At 48.1% G+C, this 15,436-nt stretch overlaps 1 protein-coding gene across 4 annotated transcripts in view; it reads right to left on the reverse strand.

The window, feature by feature from the left end:
* RPTOR (regulatory associated protein of MTOR complex 1) overlaps nucleotides 1-15,436 on the reverse strand; it is a 156,790-nt gene that overhangs the window by 20,642 nt on the left and 120,712 nt on the right. For all 4 annotated transcript variants that reach the window (XM_040582170.1, XM_040582169.1, XM_040582168.1 and 1 more), the window contains 7 exons: nucleotides 14,978-15,081; nucleotides 13,810-13,993; nucleotides 11,886-11,996; nucleotides 5,324-5,429; nucleotides 2,688-2,802; nucleotides 2,121-2,245; nucleotides 722-826 (listed from right to left, as the gene is read on the reverse strand). In XM_040582170.1, coding sequence (XP_040438104.1) covers nucleotides 722-826; nucleotides 2,121-2,245; nucleotides 2,688-2,802; nucleotides 5,324-5,429; nucleotides 11,886-11,996; nucleotides 13,810-13,993; nucleotides 14,978-15,081 — 850 coding nt within the window. The remainder of the gene's footprint in view (nucleotides 1-721; nucleotides 827-2,120; nucleotides 2,246-2,687; nucleotides 2,803-5,323; nucleotides 5,430-11,885; nucleotides 11,997-13,809; nucleotides 13,994-14,977; nucleotides 15,082-15,436) is intronic.

Raw genomic sequence — 15,436 nt, forward strand, 5'->3', positions numbered from 1 at the left:
CTTCTCCCTATGCATGGCTGGATGCCCGTGCTGCTTTTTTACATCTTTTTCTATCCAACTTTTCTACCATTCAAAGAAGGTCAATGTCTAACTGTGCTGTCCTTCTGCACGTGTCCGATTCAGTTCGCATATTCTCTTGCCACCTCCTGACCCATAACAAAACAGCGAAGAACGAACGCTAAAATTTGAGCTGAGGCTAAAGGAGATCACAGGTGCAACATGCAAAGCTGTACAAAGGCTGAGCAGCCCATCAGAAGGAGAGAGGCAATACGTGAGCTAATACTTCACCCAAAGGGGAAGAATAACCTCCTGCCACAACAAGCAAGGAGCAGAGCAGTGCCCAGTTCCACCGTTGTTCTACAGTTCTCTACTTCGGAACACAGATAAGAGGAACGCTTGGGCAAGCCAGCTGCTGTGAAGCTGGTAAAGGACTTTGTACCCTTCTGCTCCCCAGCAAGAGGCTGCTCTGCTTGTTCTTCAGTGTCTGTGAGATTGCTGTGTTGGGCTTTCGGTTTTGTTGGTTTGTTTTGTGAGAACTGGGAAAGTAATTCCTGACCAAGACCTGGCCATTCCAGAAGGCAGAGACTGTTGAACAAGGATGTTACCGATGGCTGAAGCTGACGAACCCATTTTAATCTCCCCATCTCCAGAAAAAGCTTTACCATGACAAATTATTTTTACAGTCCCCGCTCCCCCCCCCCAAAACTGAGTGAGGACCCACCTCGTGTAGTTGGCAGCATGTCTGAGAGACCCTGCCAGGCAGTTACCATCTCTGGGTTCTTTTCCAGGTCTGCGAAGTTCTTCCACACTCTGATGGCACCATCATCTTGGGGAGCACAGAAAAAGAGAACACGATGCAATGTCACTGCAGATGCAGCTCTCATAATTACTTGTGCATAACAAAGGAAGAAGAGGAGCAGAACTGTAGTCGTACAAACTCCAAAATCAAGGGTGTCGCTTGAACTTAATCCTTTTTATTACAGTTGTTTTTCCTCTCTAATGGTACATCCATCAAACCCAAAGAATTGCTCTACTGGGAATTGTTCTGGAAGAGCTTTTCTACTTCCCTTGGACAACACCTGAGATTAGATGTCGCTCCATTTCTTTGACCCATTCATTTTCTCTAGGATTCGTCTCCATCCTCCTTGCTATTGGTGCCAAGAGCCACAAAAGTACCCTATTAAATACAAAATACAACCCCACAGAAGCAGCTGAAGTAAAGCCCAGCCCATCAGCAGCAAATCTTTCAAGAACATAATGTATTTTTTCAATTTGTTCCCCATCTGTGAAACTTCTGTGCTAAGAATCAATAAATTGAAAGAAAAATATCCTAAAGGCCCTCTCGTCTCCTCTTCCACCTCTCTTAATTATACCCAACCTGTACGCTGTACAATCCTGTACAAGTTTGAAAAGCTATCGAAAACACTTGGACTGGCAGGTTTAGAATGGCTCCTCGGGAGAGAAGCAGATCTTACCCACAGCTTTACAGAGCCATGAATGGGGAAAAGCTCTCCACGCTACCCTGCCGGTGCTGCAGGGTGTTCCAGAGGGCTGTTTCTCCTAGGGGAGATACACGGACTGGAGAGAAAGTCAGAGCTGTTTGAGAAGCTTAGTGCTTAAAATAAGCCCCACCTGCTCTAGACTTGAAACAGCAACAATAACAGATTTTGATTTCTTATACTTTGGCAGTTGCACCATTTCCTTTCCAGCTCGGGACAGCAGCTTTTAGCCAACGCAAATCACGCTGCCCGAGGTACGGCACGGGAGGAGGTCACCATGAACTCGCAGTGACAGGTGAAGACTCAGAACGATGTAACAAATAAAGCTGCAATTGGAAATGGTTCCAGCAAGTGTTTGACTTTTTAGTCACTTGAAACATCTTTGCAGCACCTACTTAAGCAGTTAAGAGATTTCAGTACTGCCAGAGACAACTTTCAGGTTTGATCCTGGAAATGCCTCCTCAGCTGGGACGGGGCAGGCAAGCCACAGGGAGGGAAGGGTCAGGTTGGGCTGAACCCATAGATGGGAGAGCAAGAGGTCCAGGACAGCTCACGTGGACTTGAATTCTGTAAAAGGTTCCCCCATTCCGTCCCTCATACATGGGAAAATGTGTTAATTACCCGTGGCAGTCAGCAGCAAGGAGCAGTCCTGCCCGTTCAGATACTCCATTGCAGTGATCCTGGTGTATCGAGGGTTCCCATTGTGGAAATAGTCCAGCTTCTCCCCTTTCTCCCAGTCCCAAAAACTGTGGGAGGAAAAAAATATGAAGTCAGCTCTTGGTTCTCTGTGCAAGCTGTAAAGAGATCTACTCATTACAGCGAAACCAAAAGTTATATGTATTGGATACCAGTTCAATTTGTTTTTCTCCTCTGGTATTCAGCATCATTTTATTAATAATATATGCCAACCCTCTGTGAAGGAAATGGGATAAAAGCCCAAACCTGTCAGGATTCACCTGCAGCCCTTGAACCCAGCACCTCCTGCAGAAGAGGACTTGGCGCGATGCTCACAGCGACGGCGCTGCACTGCGGGAGGACTCTGCCCATCTCCCTGCCCTCAGGGAGGGAGGGGTGGCCACAGAGGGGAGGGGGGCAAGGAAGAGGGAGAGCCCCCGGGCAGAACTGCCCCACGATAACCCACTGGAGCCGCGGCGCAGCAGGCGCTCTGGGGCCCGCGGGAGCTCTCACCAGATGCTGTCCTTGTCGGCCACCGCGATGCAGGGCGTGAACGGGTGGAACTTCACCACGGAAGGGACGCCCGGGTTCCTGTTGAGGAAGATCTGATCATCCAGCCGGGAAATACCTGCAGGGGGACAGGCGACAGCCAGGGCTCAGTGCCTGGGAACATCCCGCCCGAGGGACGAGGCTCGGACCCCCCCTGCTTCCCAGTGCCACAGCTCACCGCTCTCCTCCTCCGCCCTGCCCCCGTTCCCACCCACAGACCCCCCCCGACACTTTCCTCCTTCAAGAACTTCCTCAGATCCCAGAGCTTCGACAGCCCCGACCCCTCCATACTGATCGTCTCACATCTTACAGTACAAACTGAAAGCTGTGATGCTGCAGGGGGTCCTCTCCTCTGGTGATGGAGGAGAACACAGCAGGCAAGCACAACAAAGCCCAGAGAAATACTAGTTTGCGTTGACACAAAAATCAATGCTATCTTTTTCAACATAAAAAATGAAAATGCTTTTTTTCAACTTAAAATACAGTATTTCAATTTAGCTTGTGGATTATTTATTTAACCATCCATTTCAGTTCTTTTAAATTTTAGGTTAATTTGAAAATGAGAAATATATTTTCTGGGGAGACATTAAAACGATGGTTAAAGACCTTTCCCATCATTTCCTCAGAATGATTTGCTATTCACAAACGGTTTTGGTACCCCTGACACTGCAATTTTTTGGCACAGTATGAATTCATCACACAAGCTGTAAGCCCAGGAGACATTTACTCAGCTCTTGTTTGTTTTAGAATGCATCTATTTAATCTAATTTTCATTAAAAGATTGTAAGTCTACTTTAATTCTTTTTAATATTTCACATTTTCTTTTTTTTTAAATGAATACTGGCATTTTAGTCGCTCAGGCCAAGCAACCGAGTATGAACACTATCTAGAAAAAGATTTAACTTCTTCAGGTAAGCATGAAAAATCCCCCCTCCTTTGTATTCAAAAAGATCTCCCAAGCCATCTCCTGGGCTTCAGTTTCATTTCTGTATTACTCTGGTTTATGATATTCTGCAGTTTCACAACATTAAGCTGCCCATTGTGCTGACTGGAGCCCAGCAAACCTCTGGGCAATGAGGTGCATGCAGGAGGCTGAGCCTTGGGCAGTTCTTCATTCAGCAAATCATTATTTCCAGCTGCACGTGCCTCAGCGAGCATCCCGGGATAGGACAGCTCCCACCCGCGCGGTTCTGCCCCCAGGAACGCTGCTGGGAGGATGCCTGGAGAAGGGCTCCCATAAACACTGCTCCCCAGCTGCCACTGTCCGAGGCACATGAGCAGGAGTAATGGACACACGCAAATTCCTGACAAAACTTCGTGGGGTTCCACTATGTTCAAACAGCGCGGGAATCTAAGAGTCTGGCCCAACCGCTGCATGGAAAGGCAGAGAGAATCGCAAACAAAAGCAGCATCAGCTTTCTGGGGAGCGGGCACTAATGCCATGGGGACCCGAGGCACGTTTGGGAAATGTGTAAGCAGCACATGTAGAGCCAAACGTACAAGTGTTAAAAACTTAATGGGATGTAAGGAGAAAGTAATCATTTACAGAGCTCGGCAGAGTGGGGAATGTGAAAGGTCATGCTGAGATGCCTTCCGAGCACGCAGCGGACACGCAGCCGCTCGGTGGGGCTGGGTCGCTGTGGCCAGCCCGTCCGTCACATGTCAAATGCTGTCGGAGCCTTCCTGGCCACGCGGTGCCTCTGAAGTTTACCCTACAACGTTCTGCCTTCTGTCCCTTTGAAAACATAACCTACAGTATCCTCGTGAACTTTACAGGACACGGAGGAAAAGCCCAAACGGTAAATCGATAGCAGCCGTTAAGGTTCCCTGGATTCTCGACCTGGTGCCGGCTGCTCTGGCTCTGGCGGAGGCACTGGCTGCGGCAGCGCACAGGGCTGAAGAGCTCAGCTGCTGCGGCTCAGCCGTGGGCCGGGAGCCAACATCGCGTCAGAAATGGGATGCTCTGTCAGTTCTAGCACAGGTGGCAGCTGCCTCCACGGCCAGCGCCCCGCTCCTCCGTGGGGCCAGCGCCCCGCTCCTCCGTGGGGCCAGCGCCCCGCTCCTCCGTGGGGCCAGCGCCCCGCTCCTCCGTGGGGCCAGCGCCCCGCTCCTCCGTGGGGCCAGCGCCCCGCTCCTCCGTGGGGCCAGCGCCCCGCTCCTCCGTGGGGCCAGCGCCCCGCTCCTGCACAGGAGTCTTTGCTCCTCCGCTCCTGCCCTCCCAGGCCGGACTCCGCAGGTCGGCCAGCCTGGCACTACGCTCCGGCTCAGCACCCTGCTGGTGACCAGCCATGACATCGTCTACCACGGTGCTGCCGTTGGGTTTGCAGAGGGGAAGGCAGCCATCTGATGCTTTAAGTAGTCGCTCCCCCCAGCCTGGCAATCCAAACCAGCGGCTGAGAATGGGAAGGTGGGCGACTGTCAGTGAAACACCCTACAGCAGCATCACCCCGCCGGCAGCCCGAAAGCGCTGGCACCTCTCCCGTCCGAGAGCCGGCACAGGGCCGTGTTAACTGGGGCTTCACAGTCTGGCGTCCCCACGAAGCACAGCGCCCTGAGCTCCAGGAAGATGCCTGAAGCTGGGCAAGAGGGAAACCACTCACCCTTCTGGATGATCTTCTGGGCTTGCTTCCTGACACGAGCATTGCGCAGAAACCGCCACTCTCTCTCCTTGCGAATCTGGCTCTCCAAGTCATGCTCTTCTGGGATCTTTCAGTGTATCAACATATTCACAACACAAGACAACAGCAGCCATCAAAACTCCATGAAATTACTTCTGTAACACACGCTCATACACATGCACATCAGACTAAGCCATAAATTATACGGTCTCCAGCTTCAGGCAGTAAACGGAGGAGCTCACGTTATGGAGAAGCTCATGTTATTAAATACTTGAGCATCTTTCTAATCTAAATCTTCCCCATCATCTGTAATCTCTTCCCCTTTCCTTTTACTGTCCTACATTTTATTTTGTCTTTAAATCATAGGCATTTCTCCAAAGGGAACGCCACGGGGTTTCTGAAGAGCCAAGCACATTCCGGTCTCCAAACGCATGTGACGGGTTGGTGAGGAGCCTCTTCCTCCCGCAACAAGTCCCGTTTCAGTGCAATACAGATTACTGTGCCTAACATGCTGAAAAACATTATGTAGCAATCCTGAGGCTGAAGAGAGAACGCAGCTTTGATACAGACAGAAAGCTCAGGATACATTAAAAATCTTTCTTTCCTTGCTAACAGATGACTGAAGGCCAAGAAAGGCATTACTTTATTTTCAGATCCTGAGATGCTGAAGTTACCAGCATCACATTTACGAGTAACAGCAACTGCTTCGGTTTCCCATATCAGACTTGGCTGCAAGAAAACGATGCCCCCGTGTCATCTTGGTTTGATTACACACAAACCTCCACCTGAAACTGGAGCAGTATATGCAGTCATGCTGATCTGTTTTATTATGTTTATTCACACCCCATTGCTCCAAGCTTCAGCACACTCCATGGCTTTCCTGCAAAATCCGTCCCCGAGGCAGAGGGCCGGGCTGGGATTCTGCAGCAGCACTGCTGGCAGCTCCTGCCAGGGACCGGGGAAGCGAAGGTGCTGCCCCTCGGGAGGGGCGGCCGTCAGGGCTGCTCCTGCCCTCAGTGTACAGGATCAAAAGGAACAGACTCATGACCTCATCCATGAAACCACCGCAACAGTTACATGGGCCATGTCTTTTATTTAATGCTTAAACAATTATCCGAGACTAGTAACACCAAAGCTCCAGAAACATCCCTGGATCAATTAAGGGGCTGAGCTACAGGACTCCAGTGTCTTTTGATCACGGCTGTTCCAAAAGGAGTAACTCCTGAAGAAGGGAGATACCACGAAGTCCCTTCACTCCTTCCCCATTCCCCACTAACACACACTTGCTTTTCCCCCAGTAAGAAAGTACTTAAATTGTCTGTTCCCATTATATATACTGTCTACAAAATGCACTATACTTTGGAAAACAACTATTACTAAGCTGAATTTCTGCTTCTTTAAAATAAATAAAAGATAAGAAGCCTCTCCTCCACCTCTCCTGGCCAAAAAAACCCACTACTATTTCAATTTTTCAAGAATACAACATCTACTAGAAAGGCAATGACAAACGACCAATTAAGTAAAGCAATAAACAAACCTAAGATAAAAATATATCAAGGGAGATTTGAGACTGGAGAGATTACACCTACACCTTAATGAAAACCCAGATTCTCTGGGAATAAATTAAAGTTAGCCCTAAACAGCCGGGGAAGGGAAGGGAACAAGCAGAATGGTAAATTCTCGTACAGGCACCCAGCGGCTTTCACAGTTTAGAGCCGAGACGTGCACAGTTATGCAGTTGAGCAAAGCGCTCATCATTCTAGCAGATAAAGAATATCAGATTAAAGGAGCTGCTGGGCTTTTCAGGTCTGAAGAAAAATAACTCTTCCAAGGAGGCTGAGCAGGCAGTTGTTTTCATCATCCGGTATCAGTAGCAACGATTCCTCCTATAACGAGGTCTCTCAGGGTACGGTCCCCAGGCGCTATAGCAGCAGCAGCAGCCGCGTATGGCAAGACAAGCCTCAGACGTGGCTGGGAGTATGCTCAGTGCCAGCATTGCAGCGTGAAGTATTGATGGGAGGGAGACGAGTGTCTCCAATCAACAGAAACAGTGATGCGAAAAGGACGCAGGCAGGCCAGGCCAGTCACGCCGAGCTCCTCCAGCCCAGCCAGCACCCTGCACCCGTGCTGCTCGGTGCCTGCCTGTCCTCCCAGGCTCGCGAGGAGACCTTCTGCCTCGGCCACTGCTTGAACAGCAGCGAGTGGGTTTTGGTGGCAGAAGTGGTCTTTCCATTCAAACACCCACTTGCCTGGTGTGTCTTGCATGCCGCCTGCGAGCGGAGGAGCAGATGGCAGAAGGAGCTGAGCAAGAAACCAAGACAAAAGTATGGCCAGTGCCACCTACAGCTTGTCACTGATGGGACGACAAATCTCTGGGGAAATTCTGGCAGGCTGGCTTGTGAGAAATCTCCAGTGCTGCTTGTTAGGTTGAAACCAGGCATATTCATTGCTTTGGAGACAATAAACCTCCAAATGTCCAACCATGAAAGGTCTGATCACAAACAACCCAAAGCCCACACACACCTGAGGGTCCTTTCAGAAGCGCAAGCGAAGACCTGCATGATGAACGCAGCAAGAGCACAAGACTTTATTGTACAAAGAGTAAAACTCCTCCTCTCCCACAACACCAAAACATTTACTTCTGAAAATGGACATATGGACCCTTTTAAAACTGCGTGCAATGATGCACTGCTCACGTGGCAGCACTGGCCCTGCCGCGGATGTTCCCGAGAAGCTGCAGTGTGCAAGCCAAGCTCTCCAACAGGCGTGTGTCCCCCCTCAGAGCGGGCTGCTCTGCGCGCTCTCCCGAGGTGCAGGAGGATGCAGGTGCTTGTGCCCATCCACCTGCACTGGTTCCTGCACTGGTTCCTGCACTCCTCCTCTCTCAACGGCCGGCAGGGATGGCCCAGCACCACCCCACCAGTCACACACACTGCACGTCCCTTCTCCTCGCTGAAACCTCGTCTCTTTTTTTGCAGTCTTTAGTCTCTGGAGCACATTTACTGTCCTTTGAACTGTGGCATCCTGCTGAATCCTTGAGTCCTGCATTCATCTGCAGGTCCTTAAAAAAGGAATTAAAATGGTTATTACCGTTTCCTGAGGTGGGAGTAAAGGCATCCTCACTCCCTACTGCTTAAGGCTTTCCCCTCTGCTGTCCGGACAGAACTGACAATGACAAAATCCTTTTATATCTTGTTAGATGGGATCTCAGCAATCACGCAGAAGGCTCACTTTCTCCACCAGGGCTGAACAACAGCCAAGACACAGTGCTGAAGTTAAGGCAGGGACTCATCAGGAAGGATTCCTTATGTAATTCTCACCTTCCAGGATCCTTACCAGCTCCTGCCTGCATGTTCTGCCAGTCCTGGCAATAACAGATGCTGGCTCCCGCTCTCCTTGACTCAGGGCTTCCTGACAGCTGGCAACAAGTCTTTCCTGTGCCTCTCAGTCCAAGACCGCCTGTGGTTAGCAGAACAGCCTTTTGCCACAAGAGTTTTCAGGAAGGAAGACTTTTGTAGAGATCAGAGCTAGGGTAGGTATCTGTTTTTCCTGGCACACTGAGAATTCATAATGCAGTATCTTCTTTCTCCATTTATTTGATTAGGTAATCAATAAATCAAATTCGGTATGATGGCTTGAAACAGAGCCAGTGATTTACACTGGAAATTAATCCCTCAATCTTTCCAGTGAAAGCATTCTCAGAGCAAGGTCTGTGAAGCAAAACTAAATTCATAAATTAAACATGACTAAGACGCACTCACAGTCATTTTATGTTTATTCATTACAGGAATAGTTGTCTTGTCTTTCCCTGTTTACGATGGTAGGCAGCCAATCTCCAAATGAAGTCTTGGAATTAAACATCAATGTCATCTTTTTCCATCAGTACCTGCTAGACTTTACTCTTTGCCTTTTTCATGAGGCTGAAGTTCCCTAAAGAGAGCAGCCACCAGCCAGGGCTGTGTGTTCCTTGTTGCTGCAGGAACAGCCATTCTGCGAAAGGAGCGCTCGGCCCGCACGGCGCTATGCACGGCCCGTCCTGCCTCCTTACACCAGCAGCCACAGAGCGTCCTTGCAAGGGACTTGTCCCCTGCACACGCCGCCCACTCGATACGAAGTTATGCATCGTTCCCTGTTAGGACAAGATTACACATGTGTTTTCCTGCAGAAACCCTCTACCCGGCCTTTTAAAGATGCTTTGCAGAAGTAACGGGGAAATCAATTATCTTCCTTGTTCTGTTAGGAAGGAGGGTTTTTTCGCTCAAACTGTAGCTGAAACGTGGCTGTTGAGGACAGCCCGTGCTCAGAAAACTCGAGCCCAGTCAGTGAGTATTTCCAAACGAAAACACTTAGGAAATGATTAAAAGAGCCACCGCTGTCAGACACGCGGCTGCTCCTGCTACGCTCGTAGAGGCTGCAGCGGCAGAGCACCGCGCACGGGGTACACCCTGCAGCACCTCAGCTCTCACGGCGAGACACGGAACGCTCTGCGACTCAGCGGGGTGCAGGGAAGCCCTCCATTTCCAGGACTCCCCCTCCCTGGCTTCTGAAAAATTGTACAGGAATGCTCCATGGGTTTTATTCTCTCTCCTAAAGTTAATTTCCTCTATTTTATGCACATGAAGTAGTAAACCCGCCCTCCCCCAACACACACACAGAGCTCCTCATCTACCCACTGAACCTGCCGTTGATTGGCTGCCTATCATGATTTATTTTATTAATATAGATACCCCTCTTCACTGGGAAGAGCTTTCCTTAAAAAGCAGACAAATGTTTTTAATAAGAACTAAGAGATGGAGCATCCTCCTCCTCTTCCTGTACTCTCTTCCGGACTTGAATCAAGACACCAAAACTCATCTTGATGAGAGAAAACCCTGGTTTAAAGCTTGACCGAGCAAGCAAGCCCCACAGGCCAGATGTATGTCCTAATGAATTATTCTGCTAATGATATCTGAAGAAACTTAATTTCACTAGCAGCTGAGGAAGAGTCAGGCAATCACCTCACCACCCAGCTTTTCCTCCTGGTGATTCTCTGAAGAAATCAAAGCTTCACACAAACTGGCTGCCAGGTAACTACTTTTCTGATATCCTTAAACTTGGGGGCAATTACCTCACCTCATCATCAAACAATGTGACATGCCTAAAGACTGGAAGGAGCAGTGATGAATGGCTCAGTGGCAATTCTGGGATGAGACAGCACAGAAAATGTACAATTTCTTCATTATTAAGTATCAGTAGTTGGAGACAAACATCTGTTGTAGAGTTGCTCAGGTAATGGCATTAATACAGACTGTGCATTATTATTCACAGAAATCGCAATACCTCCATGAAATTAAGTGAAAATTCTGTTACAGTTTGTGCCGCTTGACTCCCAAAGCACCTGGAGGCTTGCCTTATCGTGTTTGCTTATTATAAAGGAGGGATTTACCGCTTGTTTTGATTTCACACTGAAAATCGAAACCTGATCTTTGGCTAAAAGATTCTGGGAACTTAACAGTTTCCCTTTCCAGTCACTGACGATCTTTGCCCGCCTCTTAAGAATTCTGTTTTGGTTTTTATTCCTAGAACAAGTCTTCAGGGCATCTCTCACTTCACATAAAGCCAACTTAGTTACCAGAATACACACACTCCTAAAAAGATCGCAGCAGAGATTTGTCATTTCCACCCTCATTCTTTGCCATAATAGAACTTTTTCTTTTTTTAAACTTCCAAAACCAACAATGATGCTTCCCAAGTTTCCCCCAGGCAGTTATGTGGATGTCCAGTCACTATCATCACTTTCTCTTTTCTAAGTTAAAGGCATCTGTATAGGGTGTCCCTAGGCAGACCACAGCTCTGCAGTCACACGACCAAGCCTAACCTCAAGCACAGGCCACGTGCTACTGCCACTGTGGTGACATTGTCTTTACCCAGGGCAGCAGCCTCCATCACTTCTCTGCTTGTTTTAGTATCACCACAGACAGACAATTCAGCTAGGATGTCAGAAAGAACCCCCCCCTCTTTCTCCAGCCTCTCACAGCCCTCTCTGGAATAAAGGATCTTCCTTAGTATATTTATTTTATATATATATAAAAGCACACCCCCCACCCCCCCATTAATTTTTACTATAACACAATTTTCAATATATATTGAAAACCACAACATTTAAAATAAACCAACTCTGCAATGCACCCTGCAGCAGTGCAAAACTGGTGGAATTGCACCAAGTACAGAACCACTCCACATTTTTACATTCTTTCTTGAACACACTCCGTGGGGTGCCGGGCTTTTGTTTGGGGTTCCTTCCTAAGTCATATGCCTCTGTCCCCTCTGCCACTAACGCTCCTGCTCCCTCTGATGATTTCTTCCCTCTTACTTTACAAGCACCATGGTCACACAGCTCCCCCAAGCAGCATGATGCAAGTAAATCCACCCCTTTCCCTCCCCAGACTGAACAAAAATGAAGGGAAAAAGAACAGGGGAAGCCCCTAATGTATGCTCAGGACAGTGGCACTTGCCAAGAGCTGCAGCACCGTGACTCAGAAAGCATGCAGAGAGAAAGCATTACCTTCATGACTGGCTGAGCAAAATACTTCGCGCTCCAGTCACAAAACCCCGTCTGCACTGTGGCCGAAATGAAACTTTTGTGTCCAACGGTATCATCGGCATCGTCAGTAGTCTGTGCAGAAAGAGAAGAGGATGTTAACCACGTCCCTCCCCTTCACGTGGGCAAGATGCGCACACAGTGATACCCAGATTGCCTTCAACACACCACCAGGCAGAAAAAAGCTCTAACACATTGCTAAGGATATGGTATTTTTTTACATCTAGCTTTAAGATCACTGTCATTATGTTAACTCTTTGGAAATGTGCAAATTCCCTCTCATGCACAGCACAAGACATAGTCAGGCTACTGTATAAATCAGGGCTGAGGCATCAGTCTATCATCAAAATGAAGTCCCAGGATGAGTTTTCTCATGGTCTCCCAAGAATCTGGCATGAGAAAGAGGGGAGCAGTGAAGATGATTTGGGATAAAGCACAGCCAGACACAGTGTCAGGCCAAGGGCAAATATGGATTATCTGTTAAGAAGCACAAGACACCCAAAAAGAAACCAGAAAGACCACTCCGTTCACTTGGGTTTCAGCCATTTTTTCAGAAATATGATCCAGGCTAGCACTGCCATCCCCATGAGAAGGGAAGGTGTTCCTGCTAAGGCTCCAACATTTTTTTCTCATAATTACACAGAAGAATTAACTCTCTACCTCCAGAAGCTTTTGTGAGGTTCTTCACTAAAGAATGGCAGAAAAGCCAAGTTAAGTGAAGGGCAGTTTCTTCCCAGCAGTCAGAACACCCGAAAGCTGTCGATGCACACACTTCACAGCATCAGATGGAAGAATCCTTCCCTTTCACAGCACCAGAAGGGAGAAAAGGAGGGTAAACATTCCCCTTCCATCACGCTTTGTGCATTAGGACAGGCAGCAGAGCACACCCCCTGCCTCGTCAGCCTCCTCTCATCCACAGAGCCAGCACCAGAAAAATCCTGGAAATGTGTTGAAGTAAGGGGAGAGGCAGACACAAAACTATTGCCAGACGGCTGAATCCTGAAGAACACTAACCATTGATAAGTCATAGTCTCTGCCTTCAAGGGATGGCCAAAAGAACAGCCAAGTGTGCTTGGACTCAACTATATTCACCTGACACGGCTCATCTGAGGGTGACACTCAGCATCCTTTGTGCATGTTGAAATCTGACTGCTCTGCTTGGCACCACATCAGTCCTTCATGCTTCTGTAAATGGAGAAATGCCCAGCACCTGATGACTGTCCTTAAAACGCTAAAACGTATGCAAACCCCTTGTTGGCTGGCTTGCATGCTGAAAAGAGGAGGCACTGCCGCTCCTCCCGAGGTCCTTGCAGCCCTGAAGTAACAACTCTCACTGTGACCTGCAATGAGCTTTGGTCTCCCCAGGAACAGTCTAGGCTTACATCCTCCCTTGTGCGCAGCACAGATGCTGCCACGCGCGGAGTGGGTATGGGCTGCTGGAAAGAAGGTGAATATTCTGGCGCAGCAGCACCCATCAGGCTGTCAAGAGGAATGCCAGTTTGTACGTTAAAGGAAGATGAATCTCTCCTTTTTCCTCCTTGGTCTCTGCTTTGCTGGGGTTGGAGACAAAGCATCCAAGGGTCACAGTTCTGACTGCGTTATCACTCAGGCAGACAAATGTTTACGAAAGAGTAAGCAATCAACTCTGATTAAATGCTTCTTACTAGCGGAAGTGAATAATGCCCTATCAAAAACCATAAAACAAAATTTATCCTGAAGAAAAAAAAAAGAATCCATTTCTTTTTACTGGTTAGATGAAACCAATTTGGAGTTACCAGCAGCTAGAAGCAAACAAAAGATATGTAGAAATAAAACACAAAGAGCAGAATGTGTAACCAAACCCAGCGGAGTGGGGAAGTAGTCAGATCTGAAAGGAAAGGCTCTGTACCTGTTCTGGCCCCTTGTCAAACATTTTTCTTGTCCTGGGGAACTGGTGGGAGTGGGGAGTGTACTGCACCCCCATGTTGCTGACATTGGCGGGTCTTACAGATGCAATGTCCCGACTGACTGGCTGTTTTGTCACATCATTTGTCAGGCTGGAACTGCTTGTACTAGTGGTTGGAGGTGACCCTCTAGAGATCAAAAAAAGAGGGAAAGGATTTAGGTATTACTGGACATGAGACTCCTGCAAGTGAGTTACGTTACTTTCACTTTGTTTCTTTCTTACAAGACTTACACTTCACTGCTGTGCTTCCTCTGCAAAACCAAAAGAACCCAATGCCCCCACCCCCTTCAAAAGGCATACGAACCCCAAAACAAGAGTGAACCTTGACTGTGCCAACCCCAGACTAAGGATAAGAAAACTAACATTTTGGGAACCTGCAGGTCCAACAGTCACACACCTGCAGGGCACCATGTCTGACGTAGGGCACACCAACTAGCCACTGTATTCCAATAGGGAAATGGGAAGTCCTGTCATCCCACTGAAAATGCATGTTAATTTACATGTAAACTGAGATTTACCTTACTGCACAGTTACATTATGCTATCAGAAAACATTAAAAAAACCATCACTGTGCAGTTCTGGGCCCTCCATTCCAACTGTGAATCTTACTGGTGCACACTGATGCTGGGACCACTAGATCTAAAGCATGGTGTGTTCTCTTGGAAAGGATATTTTGGGAAATAAGCAAACTTTCAAATCCTAGCTTTGCCCATACCATTATCTCAATTTCCCTGCAGTTTAGGCATGGCTTTTGCCAGCTGAAAACACAGAAAATACAGATCAGACTTCAATGGGAAATTTGAATAACCACACAGGTCAGGCCAGAGTGCATCAGTAAAACCAGCAACAGTTAGCTCTTCCGTTCAATTCATCTTTAGATAATTAGTGCTTTTTGTTTCTCTTTGTCCTAGAAAAAGGAAGAAGCTCCCCATCTTTTCCCAGAGCTTTTGTTTCTCAACACCTTACTAGTGCTAAACCAAGAAGCTACTGAGCCCTCGGCATGTTTGCTCTTTCTGGTATAGTTAATTGGGACGGATGCTCGAGTGGTGAGCAGCAGGGAGCCCCTAAACACACTATGGCAAAAGTGCTAGAAAGCGCCATCAGTGCTTACCCGACTTGGTGGATGTGCATGCCCTTGTTGGTGGGGCTGGCGGGGGCAGACTGAGTCAGCGAGGAGGTGTCGAGGATGCGCTGGGGACGAGCATTTACTGTTGCCTAGAGAAAACACAAAACAGAGTCCTGAACAGCCAAGACTGCAAAACACCAACCACAGCTGTTTGTTATCCAATACAATTGTACACCTGGGGTTAAATGAAGTTAAGCTCTCTATCAGTGTGTGTGGGTGTTTAAAAATTTATATGAAAAAAAGCCCCTCTGCAGTTCCCAACACATAAGATGGTTTTACTACTTTTTGAGTCAGAAAACACTTACCAGAAAGTGCCCTTCTGTTACTTACAGGGAAACAGCTTTGACTAACACCTAAACCTTCTCCCTAAACCAGCTGCAGCCTGCAACCTATACCAGCACTGAAAGAAGCTGCCGCCGGGCAGGCAGCTGGGGTTCCCCCTCA

Source organism: Falco naumanni, chromosome 1 (genome assembly GCF_017639655.2).
Source record: "Falco naumanni isolate bFalNau1 chromosome 1, bFalNau1.pat, whole genome shotgun sequence".
NCBI lineage: Eukaryota > Metazoa > Chordata > Aves > Falconiformes > Falconidae > Falco > Falco naumanni.